At 46.1% G+C, this 21,531-nt stretch overlaps 1 protein-coding gene across 3 annotated transcripts in view; it reads right to left on the reverse strand.

Moving 5' to 3' along the window:
* The window catches only part of BRCA2 (BRCA2 DNA repair associated), a 114,140-nt gene extending 95,970 nt beyond the window's left edge, over positions 1-18,170 (reverse strand). The window contains exons 1-6 of one of the 3 annotated variants that reach the window (XM_077298246.1): positions 17,954-18,170; positions 15,944-16,198; positions 14,189-14,285; positions 13,967-14,052; positions 7,477-7,517; positions 432-537 (exon numbers count right to left, since the gene is read on the reverse strand). In XM_077298246.1, coding sequence (XP_077154361.1) covers positions 432-537; positions 7,477-7,517; positions 13,967-14,052; positions 14,189-14,285; positions 15,944-16,198; positions 17,954-18,020 — 652 coding nt within the window. In that variant the 5' untranslated portion in view covers positions 18,021-18,170. The remainder of the gene's footprint in view (positions 1-431; positions 538-7,476; positions 7,518-13,966; positions 14,053-14,188; positions 14,286-15,943; positions 16,199-17,953) is intronic. The other 2 variants (XM_077298249.1, XM_077298248.1) reach the window with 2 other exon arrangements.
* Between the last annotated feature and the right edge of the window lie 3,361 nt (positions 18,171-21,531).

Below are 21,531 nucleotides of genomic sequence, written 5' to 3' on the forward strand. Positions count from 1 at the left end.
TCATTAGACACTTATGTGAATGATGCTGTAGACCACCTTCAGAGGTCTGTTTGTCATGTATATATGGTCTGTCATTGCTTTCACAAATAGAAAACCTAGCTATTATAGTCTATGGAGCTGTTCACATCCGGAGGCCAAGTGTCCGTAAAATAATAATTAAAAAAAAGTCTATTTTGGATAGGTTAAAAAGAAAACAACTGGATCTAGCACAATGATGAAAGGGTCTACATTTCTTCATAAAAAATGATGTCGGAATAAGGACTAAGGGATCAGTGCACCTACCCTCTGTACAACATGAATTGCATCAAAACCTGTGATAAAACGTTCACACCACCTGTGACGTGTCCATACTGCGCACACACACTTACACATACAGACCCATGTAGCCATTCATAAAGTGACAAAATACCCATTTATTCCCCATTTCTTACTAATGATCACAGTTGGAGAGGGCGGTGTAGCCAATGAACTTGACCAGGACATGTCAGGATCCCCTTGTACGCCAAGACTCTCTGATATACATCTTGAGGTTTGGTTCTTAAAAAAGAATATATAAAATATAGAGTACGGTTGGCCAAGAGAGCTGGTAAAATGCAATCATAATTTATATAGATACACACACACGCTATTTATTACTTACTTGGCAACTAAACACATTCCCGCCATATCGGCCATTGATGCCCCCCACTTACTAAGATATCCAATATGGCCAAGAACAGTCACAGACGTGAGAGGACCATGACCAGAGCGGGCTCAGCTGTAAGGACACACATCGACACATATATTTCTTTGTGGAGACCAAGTTGGTCTTTGTTCCTTTAACCGTTTTTATGCTGGCAATGGTCTGTGCACGTTGATTACAATAAAATATATATATTTTTTCTATTCAGGTTGTGTGTGATATTACAGTGATACTAGTATCTATCCCACATCCTCCTCCTTGTCTCCTACTTAGGCTTTTTTGGGGTGTATGGCACAGTTCCTGGATAATTAGGTGGGGCCAGTCCGTTCTCCTTTCTATGCTCACATTAGCGTTCCTTTCCTCCTTCTTCCAAGACAGTCATGGAAACTAAATGGGGCATGCAGTGGTTATGTCTAAATTGTGTCTCTCCTGCATTGCTTGTGCTGTAGGATAGAACATGGATTAATGGGGTTGTCCACTACTAGGACAACCACTTCTCATTCTCCACGCTTGGCCCCGATAAAATAAAAAACCTGTAGTCGCCTCCCGTGGCGGCGAAGCTCCAGCCGTGTCTGCACTCGTGGTCCCAGGGCTCTCATGCAGTTTTTGTGACATGTGACCCCGGCACCCAATCAGCACTGGCGTCACTGTCCCCTCCTTTGGACAAACTGAACATGAAAAGGAAGTCAGGGCTGCAGCTGATCACCGGGAACAGTGAGGCCAGAGCTGATTGGGCACCAGAGTCACATGTCATCACAACAGCACCAGTGCCCTGGGGAGAGCGAGTGCCAACACTGCGGGTATGGCACCGGCACGGGATAAAAGTATAGGGATTTTTTTTTTATTTTATCAGGGCCAAACGAGGGCTATGAGAAGTGGTCCAAGTAGTGCTGCAGCAGCCGTCTTAGAAGAATGAATTGCTGATTTGAGCGGATGAGGCAGACGGAGGGCACCAGGTAGGGGGGACCGTACATGAGAAATATACATAAACTTTTCAGCTCTAGGGTGGAAGGTTGATTTAACCCCTTCCCGACCCATGACGCCTATGCGGCGTCATGGAATGATCGCATCCCTGCAGATCGGGTGAAAGGGTTAATTCCTATTTTACCCGATCTGCAGGGAGAGGGGGAGTTGTACTTCAGCCTAGGGGGGGTGGCTTTGCCCCCACGTGGCTACGATCGCTCTGATTGGCTGTTGAAAGTGCAACAGCCAATCAGAGCAATTTGCAATATTTCACCTATGAAAATGGTGAAATATTGCAATCCAGCCATGGCCGATGCTGCAATAGCATCTGCCATGGCTGGAAATCATGTACTGGCCCCCCCCACCGCCCCCGATCTCCTCCCCAGTCGTCCGTTATGTGGCCCGGTCCTCTCCGTCCCCCTGTTCGCTCCCCCGTGCTCCTGTCCGCTCCCCCGTGCTCCTGTCCGCTCCCCCCGTCCTCCGATCCCCCCCCCTGTGCTCCGATCCACCCCCCCACCACCCCCTCATACTTACCGATCCTCCCGGTGTCCGGCCGTCTCCTCGCTGGGCGCCGCCATCTTGGAAAATGGCGGGCGCACGCTCAGTACGCCCGCCGAATCTGCAGGCTGGCAGATTCGTTACAGGTACATTTTGATCGCTGTGGTAGGTTCTACCACAGCGATCAAAATAAAAAAATAATAAATAAACCCCCCCCTTTATCACCCCCATAGGTAGGGACAATAATAAAATAAAGAAAATATTTTTTTTTCTTTTACCACTAGGGTTAGGGTTAGAACTAGGGGTAGGGTTAGGGGTAGGGTTAGGGTTACGGGTAGGGTTAGGGTTAGGGGTAGGGTTATGGCATGTGCACACAGAGCGGATCGGCCGCGGATCCGCAGCGGATCGGCCGCGGATCGCAGCGGATCCGCAGCGGATCGGCCGCGGATCGCAGCGGATCCGCAGCGGATCGGCCGCGGATCCGCAGCGGATCGGCCGCGGATCCGCAGTGGATCCGCAGCGGATCGGCCGCGGATCTGCAGCGGATTGGCAGCGGATTGGCCGCGGATCCGCAGCGGATCGGCCGCGGATCGGCCGCGGATCCGCAGCGGATCGGCAGCGGATCCGCAGCAGATTGGCCGCGGATCTGCAGCGGATTGGCCGCGGATCCGCAGCGGATCGGCCGCGGATCCGCAGCAGATTGGCCGCGGATCTGCAGCGGATTGGCCGCGGATCCACAGCGGATTGGCCGCGGATCCGCAGCGGATTGGCAGCGGATTGGCCGCGGATCCGCAGCGGATTGGCCGCTGCGAATTCGAAGCAGTTTTCCATCAGGTTTACAGTACCATGTACACCTAAGGAAAACCAAATCTGCTGTGCCCATGGTGCGGAAAATTCCGTGCAGAAACGCTGCATTGTATTTTCCGCAGCTTGTCAATTCTTTGTGCGGATTCCGCAGCGGTTTACACCTGTTCCTCAATAGGAATCCGCAGGTGAAATCCGCACAAAAAAACACTGGAAATCTGCTGTAAATCCGCAGGCAAACCGCAGTGCCTTTTACCTGCAGATTTTTCAAAAATCGTGCGGAAAAATCTCACACGAATCCGCAACGTGGGCACATACCCTTAGGGTTAGGGTTGGAATTAGGGCTAGGGTTGGAAATAGGGTTAAGAATAGGCTTGTGGTTAGGGTTACGGATAGGGTTAGGGGTGTGTTGGGGTTACAGTTGTGGTTAGGGTTGGGATTAGGGTTACGGTTGGGATTAGGGTTAGGATTAGGGTTGGAATTAGGGTTACGGTTGTGTTGCGGTTAGGGTTGTGGTTAGGGGTGTGTTGGGGTTAGGGTTGTGATTAGGGTTATGGCTACAGTTGGGATTAGGATTAGGGGTGTGTTGGGGTAAGTGTTGAAGTTAGAATTGAGGGGTTTCCACTGTTTTAGGCACATCAGGGGTCTCCAAACGCAACATGGCGCCACCATTGATTCCAGCCAATCTTGCGTTCAAAAAGTCAAATGGTGCTCCCGCCCTTCCAAGCCCCGACGTGCGCCCAAACAGTGGTTTACCCCCACATATGGGGTATCAGCGTACTCAGGAGAAACTGGACAACAACTTTTGGGGTCCAATTTCTCCTGTTACTCTTGCAAAAATAAAAAATTCTGGGCTAAAAAAATATTTTTGAGGAAAGGAAACACATTTATTATTTTCACGGCTCTGCGTTATAAACTTCTGTGAAGCACTTGGGGGTTCAAAGTGCTCACCACACATCTAGATAAGTTCCCTTGGGGGTCTAGTTTCCAAAATGGAGTCACTTGTGGGGAGTTCCTACTGTTTAGGCACATCAGGGGCTCTGCAAATGCAACCTGATGCCCGCAGAGCATTCCATCAAAGTCTGCATTTCAAAACGTCACTACTTCCCTTCCGAACCCCGACGTGTGCCAAAACAGTGGTTTACCCCCACATATGGGGTATCAGCGTACTCAGGAGAAACTGGACAACAACTTTTGGGGTCCAATTTCTCCTGTTACTCTTGCAAAAATAAAAAAATTCTGGGCTAAAAAAATATTTTTGAGGAAAGGAAACACATTGTTTATTTTCACGGCTCTGCGTTATAAACTTCTGTGAAGCACTTGGGGGTTCAAAGTGCTCACCACACATCTAGATAAGTTCCCTTGGGGGTCTAGTTTCCAAAATGGAGTCACTTGTGGGGAGTTCCTACTGTTTAGGCACATCAGGGGCTCTGCAAATGCAACCTGATGCCCGCAGAGCATTCCATCAAAGTCTGCATTTCAAAACGTCACTACTTCCCTTCCGAACCCCGACGTGTGCCAAAACAGTGGTTTACCCCCACATATGGGGTATCAGCGTACTCAGGAGAAACTGGACAACAACTTTTGGGGTCCAATTTCTCCTGTTACCCTTGGGAAAATAAAAAATTGTGGGCTAAAAAATCATTTTTGAGAAAAGAAAAATTATTTTTTATTTTCATGGCTCTGCGTTATAAACTTCTGTGAAGCACTTGGGGGTTCAAAGTGCTCACCACACATCTAGATTAGTTCCTTGGGAGGTCTAGTTTCCAAAATGGGGCCACTTGTGCGGGAGCTCCAATGTTTAGGCACACAGGGGCTCTCCAAACGCGACATGGTGTCCGCTAATGATTGGAGCTAATTTTCCATTCAAAAAGCCAAATGGCGTGCCTTCCCTTCCGAGCCCTGCCGTGCGCCCAAACAGTGGTTTACCCCCACATATGGGGTATCATCGTACTCAGGACAAACTGGACAACAACATTTGGGGTCCAATTTCTCCTATTACCCTTGGGAAAATAAAAAATTCTGGGCTAAAAATCATTTTTGAGGAAAGAAAAATTATTTTTTTATTTTCACGGCTCTGCGTTATAAACTTCTGTGAAGCACCTGGGGGTTATAAGTGTTTACTATGCATCTAGATAAGTTCCTTGGGGGGTCTAGTTTCCAAAATGGGGTCACTTGTAGGGGAGCTCCAATGTTTAGGCACACAGGGGCTCTCCAAACGCGACATGGTGTCCGCTAACGATTGGAGCTAATTTTCCATTCAAAAAGTCAAATGGCACGCCTCCCCTTCCGAGCCTTGCCGTGCACCCAAACAGTGGTTTACCCCCACATATGAGGTATCGGCATACTCAGGAGAAATTGCCCAACAAATTTTAGGATCCATTTTATCCTGTTGCCCATGTGAAAATGAAAGAATTGAGGCTAAAAGAAATTTTGTGTGAAAAAAAAGTACTTTTTCATTTTTGCGGATCAATTTGTGAAGCACCTGGAGGTTTAAAGTGCTCACTATGCCTCTAGATGAGTTCCTTGGGGGGTCTACTTTCCAAAATGGGGTCACTTGTGGAGGAGCTCCAATGTTTAGGCACACAGGGGCTTTCCAAACGCGACATGGTGTCCGCTAACGATGGAGATAATTTTTCATTCAAAAAGTCAAATGGCGCTCCTTCCCTTCCGAGCCTTACCATGTGCCCAAACAGTGGTTTACCCCCACATGTGAGGTATTGGTGTACTCAGGAGAAATTGCCCAACAAAATTTAGGATCCATTTTATCCTGTTGCCCATGTGAAAATGAAAAAATTGAGGCTAAAATAATTTTTTCGTGAAAAAAAAGTACTTTTTCATTTTTACGGATCAATTTGTGAAGCACCTGGGGGTTTAAAGTGCTCACTATGCTTCTAGATAAGTTCCTTGGGGGGTCTAGTTTCCAAAATGGGGTCACTTGTGGGGGAGCTCCAATGTTTAGGCACACGGGGGCTCTCCAAACGCGACATGGTGTCCGCTAAAGATTGGAGCCAATTTTTCATTGAAAAAGTCAAATGGCGCTCCTTCCCTTCCGAGCCCTGCCGTGCGCCCAAACAGTGCTTTACCCCCACATATGAGGCATCAGCGTACTCAGGACAAATTGGACAACAACGTCCGTGGTCCAGTTTCTCCTTTTACCCTTGGGAAAATAAAAAATTTTTTGCTAAAATATCATTTTTGTGACTAAAAAGTTAAATGTTCATTTTTTACTTCCATGTTGCTTCTGCTGCTGTGAAACACCTGAAGGGTTAATAAACTTCTTGAATGTGGTTTTGAGCACCTTGAGGGGTGCAGTTTTTAGAATGGTGTCACTTTTGGGTATTTTCAGCCATATAGAACCCTCAAACTGACTTCAAATGTGAGGTGATCCCTAAAAAAAATGGTTTTGTAAATTTTGTTGTAAAAATGAGAAATCACTGGTCAAATTTTAACCCTTATAACTTCCTAGCAAAAAAAAAATTTGTTTCCAAAATTGTGCTGATGTAAAGTAGACATGTGGGAAATGTTATTTATTAACTATTTTGTGTCACATAACTCTCTGGTTTAACAGAATAAAAATTCAAAATGTGAAAATTGCGAAATTTTCAAAATTTTTGCCAAATTTCCGTTTTTTTCACAAATAAACTCAGAAATTATCGACCTAAATTTACCACTAACATGAAGCCCAATATGTCACGAAAAAACAATCTCAGAATCGCTAGGATCCGTTGAAGCGTTCCTGAGTTATTACCTCATAAAGGGACACTGGTCAGAATTGCAAAAAACGGCAAGGTCATGAAGGGGTTAAAGAAGTTTCTCAGAAAATAAATGTATCACCTCCACAGTATAGGGGGTCAAATGTCTGCTTCAGTGCTGTGCTTCCTACTGATTGCTAATATAGGGGGCCGAGTTCAATATTGCTCCTCATAGTATGACCACAATGAGGAGGATTCAATAAAGAAGTGGTTAAAGGGGAATTCCCATCTCCAAGATCCTATCCCAATACATAGGTGTAATAATAATATTAGCAAATATCTCCAATTAGAAATGTAGTACTGTATAGTTTGTCTGATTAGCCATGTCACAACCCCATGAGAAGGGCAGTGTAGTGCGTTAGGTATCGATGGTTACGACCATTAACAGCTGTCACTATGAGTGGTTGTAACCATGGATACCTAAGCTACTGAAGGCCCTGCACATGGGGTTGTGACATGGCTAATCAGAAGAACTATACTACATTTCTAATTGGAGGTATTTGCTAATATTATTATTACACTTACTGCATATTGGGATGGGACCTTGGACATGGGATTACCCCTCTAAGTATGTGTGGCATCAATCCAATCAAAGTCTACAGGCTGATAGTACAACCGGCTGATAGATGGCTGACCTGTATCTATCACCCTGATCCACCATAGCAGTTTGGTTTTTTTTTTGGTTCTGTCTTAGTGATGGAGAAGACAAGCTGTTGTCACGAGACAGCCCGCTTAACAAAAGAAATACAAAGTAGAAGTAAAATATATATTTACCCTGATCAATTGTGGGGTGCACAACAAACTATCAGAGATATCTGAAAGAAATAGAAGTTTTAATATGAAACAAAGCAGTAAAAAATATTTGTATTAATTATGTACCATGACACGCAGCTTAAAAGCCAAATCCCCTGCTAGTACATATCAAAAGATAAATCTGGCTATCAACCTCAGCACTACGCTCTTCAATCAAGAAAGCTGGCATAATTTCATTTATAAGAAACCCACAATGCATATTTATGGTTTGATGTAGACAAAATAAAGAGAGACGTGGCACTCACCCAGATTCTGCTATAATTCAATGTCCTTTATTCATCCTTACGGTAACAAGGACATAACGTGGAGAGGCGGCTGGTATACGGAGGGGTGCGGGGAGTGAGAGGAGGACGGCCGTTTCGCGCCGATGAGCTTCAACGGGTCCAGGACCCGTTGAAGCGCATCGGCGCGAAACGGCCGTCATCTGTTATGACCCCAATGGCAGGGGGTCTCAGAGACAATAGCGAAGTCTGCAAACATAAAACCCAGCTCATAGGGCAGTGGTAACTGGGCTGACCATATACCTGAACCTAGCACACAAATAACAGCAGCCGGGGAACGTATCTACGTTGATTCTAGACGTCTCGCGCCAGCCGGAGAACTAACTAACCCTAGCAGGGAAAAGAAAGACCTTTCTTGCCTTCAAGAGGAAATACCCCAAAAAGTTGGATACAAGCCCCCAACAAATAATAACGGTGAGGTAAGAAGAAAAGACAAACGCAAGAAATGAACTAGGTTTTAGCAAAGAGAGGCCCGCTAACTAATAGCAGAATATAGGAAGATGACTTATATGGTCAGCAAAAACCCTCACAAAAACTCCACGCGGAATATTCAAGAACCCCCGAACCGTCTAACGGCACGGGGGGAGAACATCCGCCCCCTAGAGCTTCCAGCAAAATAAGGAATCACATTTAGTACAAGCTGGACAAAAAATAAGAGCACAGAAAATAACAAAAAACAAGAAAGCAGACTTAGCTTAATTTTGCAAAGAACCAGGACCAGCAGATAGGAGCAAACAGAAGGATCTGATTACAACGATGCCAGGCACCAGACTGAAAATCCAGGAAGTTCAAATAGCGACACCCCTGGACTAACGAAGCCAGGTGGGTACCAAGCAAGGGAAGGAATATCAAAGTGTCATATCACTAGTGACCACAAGAGGGAGCCAAAAAGTCTAATTCACAACAGTACCCCCCCCTTAAGGAGGGGTCACCGAACCCTCACCAAGACCACCAGGGCGATCAGGATGAGCAGTGTGAAAGGCACGAACCAAATCGGCCGCATGCACATCAGAGGCGACCACCCAGGAATTATCCTCCTGACCATAGCCCTTCCACTTGACCAGATACTGAAGCCTCCGCCTGGAGAGACGAGAATCCAAGATCTTTTCCACCACGTACTCCAACTCACCCCCAACCAACACCGGGGCAGGAGGCTCAACAGAAGGAACCACAGGCACAACGTACCGCCGCAACAAAGACCTATGGAACACGTTGTGAATGGCAAACGACACAGGAAGTTCCAAGCGAAAGGACACTGGATTAAGAATTTCCAAAATCTTATAAGGACCGATGAAGCGAGGCTTAAATTTAGGAGAGGAGACCTTCATAGGAACAAAGCGAGAAGACAGCCACACCAAATCCCCAACGCGAAGTCGGGGACCCACACCGCGGCGGCGGTTGGCAAAACACTGAGCCTTCTCCTGTGACAACTTCAAGTTGTCCACCACATGATCCCAAATCCGCTGCAACCTATCCACCACAGAATCCACCCCAGGACAGTCAGACGGCTCCACATGTCCCGAGGAAAAACGAGGATGGAAGCCAGAGTTGCAGAAAAATGGCGAAACCAAGGTAGCGGAACTAGCCCGATTATTAAGGGCAAACTCAGCCAACGGCAAGAAGGTCACCCAATCATCCTGATCTGCAGAAACAAAACATCTCAAATAAGCCTCTAGAGTCTGATTTGTTCGCTCAGTTTGGCCATTAGTCTGAGGATGAAAGGCAGATGAAAACGACAAATCAATGCCCATCTTAGCACAAAAGGATCGCCAGAACCTGGAAACAAACTGGGATCCTCTGTCAGACACGATATTCTCAGGAATGCCGTGCAAACGAACCACATTCTGAAAGAATAACGGAACCAGATCAGAAGAGGAAGGCAGCTTAGGCAAGGGCACCAAATGGACCATCTTGGAAAAGCGATCACATACCACCCAGATGACAGACATGCCCCGAGACACTGGAAGATCCGAAATGAAATCCATGGAAATGTGTGTCCAAGGCCTCTTCGGGACAGGCAAGGGCAAAAGCAACCCGCTGGTACGAGAACAGCAAGGCTTAGCCCGAGCACAAGTCCCACAGGACTGCACAAATGACCGCACATCCCGTGACAAGGAAGGCCACCAAAAGGACCTAGTCACCAAATCTCTGGTGCCAAAAATACCCGGATGCCCTGACAACACCGAGGAGTGAACCTCGGAAATGACTCTACTGGTCCATTTATCAGGAACAAACAGTCTGTCAGGTGGACAAGAGTCAGGTCTATCAGCCTGAAATCTCTGCAACACACGTCGCAAATCCGGAGAAATGGCCGACAAGATTACACCCTCTTTAAGAATACCAACTGGCTCTGAGGCTCCAGGAGAGTCAGGCACAAAGCTCCTAGAAAGAGCATCAGCCTTAACATTCTTTGAACCAGGCAGGTACGAGACCACGAAGTCAAAACGGGAGAAAAATAATGACCAACGGGCCTGTCTAGGATTCAGGCGTTTAGCAGACTCGAGATACATCAGATTTTTGTGATCAGTCAACACCACCACACGATGCTTAGCACCCTCGAGCCAATGACGCCACTCCTCAAATGCCCACTTCATGGCCAACAACTCCCGATTGCCAACATCATAATTCCGCTCAGCAGGCGAAAATTTCCTAGAAAAAAAAGCACATGGTCTCATTACTGAGCAACCAGGGCTTCTCTGCGACAAAACGGCCCCTGCACCGATCTCAGAAGCATCCACTTCAACCTGAAAGGGAAGCGAGACATCAGGCTGACACAAAACAGGCGCCGAAGTAAACCGGCGCTTCAGCTCCTGAAAAGCCTCCACGGCTGCAGGAGCCCAGTTAGCAACATCAGAACCTTTCTTGGTCATATCCGTCAAAGGTTTAACAACGCTAGAAAAATTAGCGATAAAACGACGGTAGAAGTTAGCAAAACCCAAGAACTTCTGAAGACTCTTAACCGACGTGGGCTGAGTCCAATCATGAATAGCTCGGACCTTGACTGGGTCCATCTCCACAGCAGAAGGGGAGAAGATAAAACCCAAAAAGGGAACCTTCTGCACACCAAAGAGACACTTTGAGCCCTTAATAAACAAAGCATTCTCACGCAAAACCTGAAACACCATCCTGACCTGCCTTACATGGGAGTCCCAATCATCAGAAAAAACAGAATATCATCCAGATAAACAATCATAAATTTATCCAGATACTTCCGGAAGAGGTCATGCATAAAGGACTGAAACACTGAAGGAGCATTAGAGAGCCCAAAAGGCATCACCAAGTACTCAAAATGACCTTCGGGCGTATTAAATGCAGTTTTCCATTCATCTCCCTGCTTAATGCGCACAAGGTTGTACGCACCACAAAGGTCTATCTTGGTGGACCACTTGGCACCCTTAATCCGGGCAAACAAGTCCGACAACAGAGGCAAAGGATACTGAAATTTAACAGTGATTTTATTCAGAAGTCGATAGTCTATACAAGGTCTCAAAGATCCATCCTTCTTGGCCACAAAGAAAAATCCCGCACCAAGAGGGGAAGAGGATGGACGAATATGTCCCTTCTCCAGAGACTCCTTAATATACGAACGCATTGCGGTATGCTCAGGTACAGACAGATTAAATAATCTTCCCTTAGGAAACTTACTACCTGGAATCAAATCTATAGCGCAGTCACAGTCCCTATGAGGAGGAAGAGCACTGGACCTGGACTCGCTGAATACATCCTGATAATCAGACAAATACTCAGGAACATCCGAAGGTGTAGAGGAAGCAATAGACACCGGCGGGGAATCACAATTAATTCCCTGACAGCCCCAACTTGACACAGACATTGCCTTCCAATCCAAGACTGGATTATGGGTCTGTAACCATGGCAGACCCAAAACGACCAAATCATGCATTTTATGCAAAACAAGAAAACGAATCACCTCTCGATGATCAGGAGACATGCACATGGTCACCTGTGTCCAAAACTGTGGCTTATTTTCTGCCAATGGCGTAGCATCAATACCTCTCAGAGGAATAGGATTAACCAAAGGCTCCAGAACAAAACCACAGCGCTTGGCAAACGACAGATCCATAAGACTCAGGGCCGCACCTGAATCCACAAACGCCATAACAGGGTAGGAAGACAATGAGCAAATTAAAGTCACAGACAAAATAAATTTAGGTTGCAAATTACCAATGGCGACCGGACTAACCACCTTTGTTAAGCGTTTAGAGCATGCTGATATAACATGTGTAGAATCACCACAGTAGAAACACAACCCATTCTGACGTCTATGATTTTTCCGTTCAATTCTAGTCTGAACTCTATCACATTGCATTAACTCAGGTGTCTGTTCAGACAACACCACCAGAGGATTAGCGACTTTGCGCTCCCGTAAACGCCGGTCAATTTGAATAGCCAACGCCATGGAATCATTCAGACTTGTAGGAACGGAGAAACCCACCATCACATTCTTAATGGCTTCAGAAAGGCCATTTCTGAAATTTGCGGCCAGAGCACACTCATTCCACTGAGTAAGCACGGACCATTTCCGAAATTTTTGGCAATAAACTTCAGCTTCATCCTGGCCCTGAGAGATAGCCAGCAAAGCTTTTTCTGCCTGAATTTCAAGATTGGGCTCCTCGTATAGCAACCCAAGCGCCAGAAAAAACGCATCAACATCTGCCAAAGCCGGATCGCCTGACGCGAACGAGAAGGCCCAATCCTGAGGGTCGCCCCGTAAGAAAGAGATAACAATTTTTACTTGCTGAGCTGAGTCTCCAGACGAACGAGGTCTCAGAGATAGAAACAATTTACAATTATTCCTGAAATTTCTAAATTTAAATCGGTCTCCAGAGAACAATTCTGGAATAGGTATTTTAGGTTCTGACATAGGACTGCTAGTAACAAAATCTTGAATACTCTGCACACGAGCAGCAAGCTGATCCACACTAGTAATCAAGGTCTGGACATTCATGTCTGCAGCAAGGCTCCAGCCACTCTGAGATAAAGGGGAGGAAAGAAAGAAAAAAAAAAAAAAACTCAGAATTTCCTTTCTTATAATCCCACTTCTGCAATGCATTAAATATTCACTTATGGCCTGGCATACTGTTATGACCCCAATGGCAGGGGGTCTCAGAGACAATAGCGAAGTCTGCAAACATAAAACCCAGCTCATAGGGCAGTGGTAACTGGGCTGACCATATACCTGAACCTAGCACACAAATAACAGCAGCCGGGGAACGTACCTACGTTGATTCTAGACGTCTCGCGCCAGCCGGAGAACTAACTAACCCTAGCAGGGAAAAGAAAGACCTTTCTTGCCTCCAGAGGAAATACCCCAAAAAGTTGGATACAAGCCCCCAACAAATAATAACGGTGAGGTAAGAAGAAAAGACAAACGCAAGAAATGAACTAGGTTTTAGCAAAGAGAGGCCCGCTAACTAATAGCAGAATATAGGAAGATGACTTATATGGTCAGCAAAAACCCTCACAAAAACTCCACGCGGAATATTCAAGAACCCCCGAACCGTCTAACGGCACGGGGGGAGAACATCCGCCCCCTAGAGCTTCCAGCAAAATAAGGAATCACATTTAGTACAAGCTGGACAAAAAATAAGAGCACAGAAAATAACAAAAAACAAGAAAGCAGACTTAGCTTAATTTTGCAAAGAACCAGCAGATAGGAGCAAACAGAAGGATCTGATTACAATGATGCCAGGCACCAGACTGAAAATCCAGGAAGTTCAAATAGCGACACCCCTGGACTAACAAAGCAAGGGAAGGAATATCAAAGTGTCATATCACTAGTGACCACAAGAGGGAGCCAAAAAGTCTAATTCACAACAGTCATCCTCCTCTCACTCCCCGCACCCCTCCGTATACCAGCCGCCTCTCCACGTTATGTCCTTGTTACCGTAAGGATGAATAAAGGACATTGAATTATAGCAGAATCTGGGTGAGTGCCACGTCTCTCTTTATTTTGTCTACATTATGCTATGAACTGTCGTTGAGCACCTCCAGGGTACTGCTGACTTTTCACGTGCTACAAAAGTCCTAATTGGATCCTTATGTGTACCATCGCATGAGCCGTTGCAAAACCACCTAGTGCCGTTCATTCTTAAACTCTTTTTTTGTTTCTCAATATTTATGGTTTGTTTGGGTTTTTTTTTTTTACTTACCAAACTTCTTATCCTGCTGTGGTGTCCCTGGCTGATATTTTCTATCCTCAAAGGGAACCTTGAAAAGCTGTTTCATGATGACAGGGCTGAAATCACAAGTTACAGAAGGTGTAATATGTAGACACGTCCTGCTTGCTCTTGTTCTGTTATATAATGTGTAGTAATGGCACTGGTATGAAAACCATCACACATTACAATCAGCGCCCAGTCTGCGGATCTTACCTTTCTGCTAAATCTCTACATGAGGCACCAAAGACATCATTAGCCGGTGATGTAATGTCAGGACTCTGCTGGGACTTGTTACCATTCCTAAAATGTTCTGGGGAAAAACATAGTATTGGCTTCATTGTCGACAGAAGACAAGACGATTGTCAAATAGTGGACAAAAAAAAATACAGGCCAGACATAAGACGCAGGCCACAACTTACACGCCAGTCTTGATGAAGGGTGACACAATAATCAGGAGGCAGGCGCGCTCCTCACATTGGATTTGGTGCATCTTTCAGCACCCGTGCACCACAGACTGGAGGACACTTCTCTCCTAATTTCTGCCACTTCTGTGGTGTAAATTATGATGAATTTGTCGGACTGGTTAGTTACGATCCTTCCGGCTAAACTTTGCCCAAACAGTTGGCAGAGATGACCTTCACCATCGTAAAAAGTCCCAAAATATTTGGGTAGCTCTGAATTAAGCACAAATTTAGCAACATTACAGTTTTTCTCCCAAATTCTGGCAGAAAACAGTTTGCATGGCCCCGATTTATCAATCTTTGTTCTTTAGAGAGGAGATTAATGTATTTTAACACCTAAGTGGCAAAGGTCCATATCCGATCGGGACTTAAAGGGGATATTGCAGCTTAAAGCATTTATCACTTCTCTACTAGGACATAGAACTAAAGACCACCATTCCCTCAGCTGCAGGCACAGTATGGATGGAGCGGTGGTCGAGCACGCACTCTGCCCCTCTACTGAAGGTCACAGGTTTCGTCAGCCCCATAGGTTATGAATGAAGCATTAAATGCTCACCCACCACTCAACCTCTTCCTAGCCAAGATCTAGCAATCATGGTGGACCCAGTGATTGGACTGATGTTGTGATAAATGTACCGGGCTGGAATACTCCTGTAACTTATTACATCCCATTCAGTTTATGAACAGGGGCACCTAAAAGACGATCAGAAATGGTTATCGCAATAATATTCTGAGCCAGACCCCGCAAAGAAGTGGTCAGATAAAATATCATGCGACCAATTAATGGTGAGGTTACAAAGAAAAGCTTCACTCGCTAGCAGCTGTGTCCTTTACATGCCGGTATCGCAGACATGAAAGCAAGAACGGCGTTCATTACACAGATTTCCCAGTATATTGGAGACCACCCTATGTAACACGGTGCCGTCTCTCCTCAGCAGGACCCTCTACTGGAGAACCCCTGCTTAATCACGTAACAACTAGTGATGAGCGAATATACTCGTTACTCGAGATTTCTCGAGCATGCTCGGGGTCCTCCGAGTATTTTTTAGTGCTTGGAGATTTAGTTTTTCTTGCCGCAGTTGAATGATTTACATCTGTTAGCCAGCATAAGTACATGTGGGGATTCCCTAGCAACCAGGCAACCCCCACATGTACTTATGCTGGCTAACAGATATAGATCATTCAGCTGTGGCGCTAAAAAGTAAAATCTCCGAGCACTAAAAAATACTCGGAGGACCCCCGAGCGTGCTTGAGAAATCTCGAGTAACGAGTATATTCGCTTATCACTAGTAACAACCCATAGAAAAAAAAACAACACTGCATATTCCCCTCCTGCAATGGCGCTGTTTCAACGTTATCGGTGACACTATTCCATGAGATTGTTGTGGCGTATGACCACTGCAGCTAATCACTGGCTGATTTTCGAGTGAGCCAATCAGCCGTCTTGGAGCAAACATTCACTACATGTTCCCCTGCCAGTGTCACACTTTGGTGTAAAACATTTTACCTGCTGTACCTTGACTTTTATCATGATCTCTAGTTGGAGAAAGGAACAGCGGGGAGCACAAACGCTGCTCTCGGAAAATAGTCGGTGTGGACTCCAGCTGGCTGTAATAAGATCGCTTCTGCTGTGGCGTCTTGGCGAGGCTGTTGTCCTGCCGGCCTTCTTCTCGCTCGTCCTCATCCTCACGTAGCCCTGGCTGAAGCCTTCTAGCCTCTGTGGTCAGCTCCTCAAACCAGTTTAGGTTTATCTGTCCCAGATCTGTAAGGAAGGGCTCCGAATTATAAACTGTGAAATTCTGACATCAGTAATAATATATACATAAAAAATATTGTAGCTTTGTTCTTAGTTGTCCTATCTTGGGCACCAGTGGACCAGAAAATAATACTGGTGGGTGGCATGACCAACATTAACTTCTCAATTTAAAGTGGCACTCTAACGGCCGCCAAGATTCCTTGAGAACATGACACATTTCTCTCGGAGGCTGGGACCCCACAGAGTGTTTGTCCCTGGTGGATGGAGAGTCTGAGGTTTGGGAGCCAAGATGATACCTAATGAAAAGTTGCAACTGATTTCCAATGCAACATTAGAAATTAAAGGGGTATTCCAGCTCCGTGTCATGAAGTGAACGGGGTCGGTGACATCCCATGTTGTTATACTTGGCAGGCCCCATGATCAATCAGCAAGTATTGTACACCGTGGACATCGCAAATCCCTCGATGTGGAATACACCTTTAATTGCAAAAATGTCCATCCATTAGTAATACATCAGGAAGCAGCGGTTTGTTATCGGCTGCATGGGACCCCGGTCTGCAGCCTCTGGTCAGAGATGACAATCCCCTCACTTCGGCAGAACACACTGACCCAATACACCAAGAAAAACAAAAAAGTTGTAATTGTTTGGGATTTCTCAACAACGCTATAGGTCGGTGAGGTCCCCCTGAATTTAGTCAGCATCACTCTTATCACGTCACAATTACTACAAAAACGGAAGACGTCCCGGACTCCTGAAAGAGCAGGAAATGTCCCAGGCATTGCCAAGAAGTCCTTGAAGGCCACGTCTCCAGGAGGTGTGCGGTGACAGTGCGACACCCCGACATCTGAATGTGCACACACGTACAATCAGAGGTTGAGTACCGGACAGTCGTGGCGGGGGGCACCGGGGGTCTGGGAACCTTTCACGCCACAATTATAAAGCTCTCGGATGAGAGACGCTAAAAGTTGGCGACCAGCATTTTAGCCGGAAAGAACTGCTGCTTTTTTTACTACACCTAACCTCCTAATATGGTGACATTTAAGAGTTTTTTCAATTTTGGAATAACCATCCCCCCAGCTGCAAAAAAAAAAATCCAACAAAAATGATCTTTGCTCATCCTCCGTGGATCCAGCACCGCAGTCAGTAACTGACCGTCTCATGAGGTCTGTTCAGTCAGAGATTGGCTGTGGACGCGACATCAGTGCTGCCAAAAATAATAGACACCGAAAGTAGTGATGCTGGACCTGGGGAGGGGGAGGAAAGATTTACTAATCTGCAGCTGAGGACAGGGGTTTACCGAAATGGCTGATGCTACGGTGGCCACGAAACGGGTCACGTGGTCAAAGATGCATCTACGTCGCACAACAGTATGAGTGATGGGGACGGCTTACAATCCGCAAGGTATCGCGACAAGCGAGGCCAAGAAGTAAAAGTCAGGACTAGTTGGACTTTTTGGGACTTGTGATGCGCCCTCCGCCCGCAGGTCACTGTGTCGTCCCACCACTCTGCCATATAGCAGAAACACGACCTGAGTCACAGGCAGGTTACCCGGGTGCCCGCAGGCTGATGCCCCTCATATCACAAAGTATAGACGACAGAAAAGGGCATGGCCCCCAAAAACCAATGCAAGCGGCCAAAGCAGGAGGAGGGAGGGCCGGCACTGCAGTGGTTAAAGTATGGCCAGTCACATGACATGCGCAGCAGGGGTTAATGCAGGGCACAATAGGCGCACTGACTGGTGACACCACAATGAGAAGCACCTGAGTGACTACAGTGCGCCCGGAACAGCTGGGAGAAGACGGACGCGGCGGTCTGCACCGACGCCATGGGACTGCACGCAGAGGTGACGCAGCATCAGTGCGCGGAGCGGCCACCAGTCAGAGCCTCGGGAGCAGCTGTGAGACACAAGTCCAACTTCCCGCTCTGCCTCACTGCTGACACTCCAAGCCAATCAGAGCACAGCTCTTTGGACGCCCCGCCCATTACAAACATTACACGGGAGTTCTCATTGGCTGAGCTTTCCTATAGGCCTGCTCTGAGACTACATTTCCCACAATGCTCCTTCCAGGACTGGGCGTGTCTGTGCTGTGCTTTCTAAGTTGCAGATGTAGCTAAATACCTACGAGAATTACCTGTGCTATCGCGATAGTGACTGATATCTGCGCTATAGAGCAAGTTTACACCTAAGTTTATAGTGGTGCACAGTCGTGCCCAGGTGGCATCCGTATACAGTCTGTGTGCTGCAGGTGTTTAACATAGCAAAGTATAGGAGAAGCTTTGGAATTGATTTTTCTAAAGCCATAAACGGAAATAAAGCAGATAGCACACTGATCCAAAACATCCAAAACACTGATAGCACACTAAGGCCACGGTCAGTATTTGGTCAGTATTTTCCATCAGTATTTGTAAACCAAAACCAGGAGTGGGTGATAAATGCAGAAGTGGTGCATATGTTTCTATTATGCTTCTCCTCTGATTGTTCCACTCCTGGTTTTGGCTTACAGATACTGATGGAAAATCCTGACCAAATCCTGATGCAATCCTGAACGTGGACACATACCCTAAGGGCTCCTTTTCACTTGCAAGAAATCCGTGCGAGTCTCGCATGTTAAAACCAAGCTCTGGCGCAGAAGTGTTATATATAAATATCTGCCTAATTTATCAACACTGTGTAATACTGATGGATTTGCTGCAAATAATCATAACACAACCAAAAAACAAAGCAGGACTGATGTGCACATATTAGATTTTCCCTCTTTTCTGCTCCTTAGCAGGTGGGTTTGGGCCCATTCACATGTACGATTTTGGCTTTGGTTTTCACGTATAGCCCTCATACCTCTGGTAGTCTATCGGGCTGTGCACATTTCCGAATTTTTCCTCGAACCGAGATGTCCAAAGTGGAATCAAAATCGTCAATGGAAGTTTAATGGGTCCGTGAAAAAAAATCGAACTGCACTTCGATGGCTTCCGAGTTTCGTCCGATTTTCACAGACTGTCATTACAATGGAGTGGATAAATATTATTTTTTTTATTTTTCCACTTATGAGAAAAACAGATGACACTGGGAGCACACTGCGATCAAAGTCTGATCAGAATAATCCGCCTTTAGGGAGAGGTCGAGTTCACAAACGTATATATAAGAAATCATCCGAAAACTTCTGATCAAATACCGTTTCCTAGGGTAATAATAGTAATGAATCTGTAAAGCCTGGGAGCTGTATGGTTAATCCTATTTTTTTTTGCACACCCATAGACTTGCGACTCTCATCCGACATGCAGAAGAAACTAGTGCAGGCGGACATTTTTTCACGCGCACATTCAATTCATGGAGAAAACCGCTCATCTGAACCCCCCAAATGAATAAGGCTGTGTTCACACCTGGTGTTTTTGTTGCGTTTTTTAATGCAAATTTTCAGCTGCGTTTTACAGTACCAGCAAAGTCTATGAGATTTCAGAAATCTCATACACACACTTTGTTGTTTTTGTCCTCAGTATTTTGTGATTTGCTTGGTTTTTGCAGAATAGAGCATGTCACTTCTTTCAGCGTTTTTACAGCATTTTTCACCCAGTGAAAGTAATGGGTGGTGAAAAAAAAGCTGAAAAAAAAGCTTAAGGGTATGGCTCCACGGTCCGTTTTCCCGGCGGGATCGCCGCAGCGGCGAAGCCGCTCGGCGCTAGCCCCGCCCCCTTTCTGGGACGCGATGGTGCCGGATGTGTACAGTACACATCCGGGATCATCGCACCCCTCGCCATAGCGCCCTGTGATATGCCTTGCGGGGACGCTGCGTCCCCGCAAGGTGTATGGACATGCTGCGTTCTGAAAAGACGCGCAGCATGTCCAGAGTCGCAGGGCCGCCGCGTGCGGGTTTCCACGCATAGTGGAGACGGGATTTCATAAAATCCCCTCCACTATGCTGGAACATCTGGACGCTGCTTGTTTGACGCTGCGTCAAACAAGCAGCGTTTACGTACCGTGGCAACATACCCTAAAAAATGCTGAAAAAACGCAGGTTTTGCTGACTTTTTTGTTCTAATACCTGGTGAAATATAATATGATTTTATTTTTGATATGAAACTTTATCAGCATGCACAAGAGACAAATGTAGCATAGCATAAACACGCAAGAAAAAAAACAAGCAAAACTTGCTTTTTCTGCAGCTTCTTTACTGCCAAGAGAGCAGGTTTTGCTGCAGAAAAAAAAATGCCATGTGTGAACATAATCTAACATTGGTCCTAGTGCCGTCCGTGCCATGCCAGTTTTTTCACTCGGACCCAAAATACAAGTGTGTGAACTTGGGCTTACTATTCGCTAGTGAGCGCGGCATCGGGGACATTGATATGTTAATGAGCCGCTACACATCCCAACGTTATGGAATCCGGGTAGTGCAAAAAAAATGTAATTTATCAACAAACTTTTTGTTCTAAAAACGTTCCATTGTGCTGTATTTGCCAGCCATTTGTTAGTACATGTACGCTGTATATCTATCATTTTACCAAGAATCAGAAAGAGTTGTCCAAATACGACGGTTCAGTTCTTTTTTGTTGGGTAAATTCTATTACTGTTTCTTGTGAATATTTAAAGAACTCACTTTTCAGAAACTGCGTAATTGATTTTTTAACATAGAAGATAAGCCCCCACCCCCGATCCTAGCGCTCCTCTCACACACGGAAAAAAAAAATTGTTTTGTATTTCACCCATTTTTTTTATTTGTGAGAATTAATACGACATGTTTATGCTTATATCAGTGATATGATTGGCTGCGGCGTCTCTACGGCTACTTTCACACTAGTCCGTTGGTACGGGCTGTCGCAAACCGTCGACCCGACGTTCCGAAGGACAGTGTGTTAATGTAGCACAACGTGGGCAGCGGATGCAGTTTTACAATGCATCCGCTGCCCCATTGTGAGTTCCGGGGAGGCGGGGGCGGAGTTTTGGCCGCGCATGTGCAGTCGAAAATGGCGGACACGACGCACAAAAAAAGGTTCCATGGAACTTTTTTTTGTGCCAATGGTCCGCCAAAACACGACGCATCCGTCGCACGACGGATGCGACATGTGGCAATCCGTCACAATGTGTCGCTAATGCAAGTCTATGGAGAAAAAACGCATCCTGCAGGCAACTTTGCAGGATGCGTTTTTTCTACAAAACGGCGCATTGCGATGTGCGTCACACGACGCTAATGTGAAAGTAGCCTACAACGCATCCTAATGTGTGTTGTGGGATGTAGGCTACTCTCACACTAGCGTCGTGTACTGCAATGCGACGTTGCGGCGCACCGATGCAAACTGTGAAAGCGCCGCACAACGGTGGCAGCGGATGCAGTTTTACAATGCATCT

The sequence above is a fragment of the Ranitomeya variabilis genome, chromosome 3 (assembly GCF_051348905.1).
Source record: "Ranitomeya variabilis isolate aRanVar5 chromosome 3, aRanVar5.hap1, whole genome shotgun sequence".
In the NCBI taxonomy this organism is placed as follows: Eukaryota; Metazoa; Chordata; class Amphibia; order Anura; family Dendrobatidae; genus Ranitomeya; species Ranitomeya variabilis.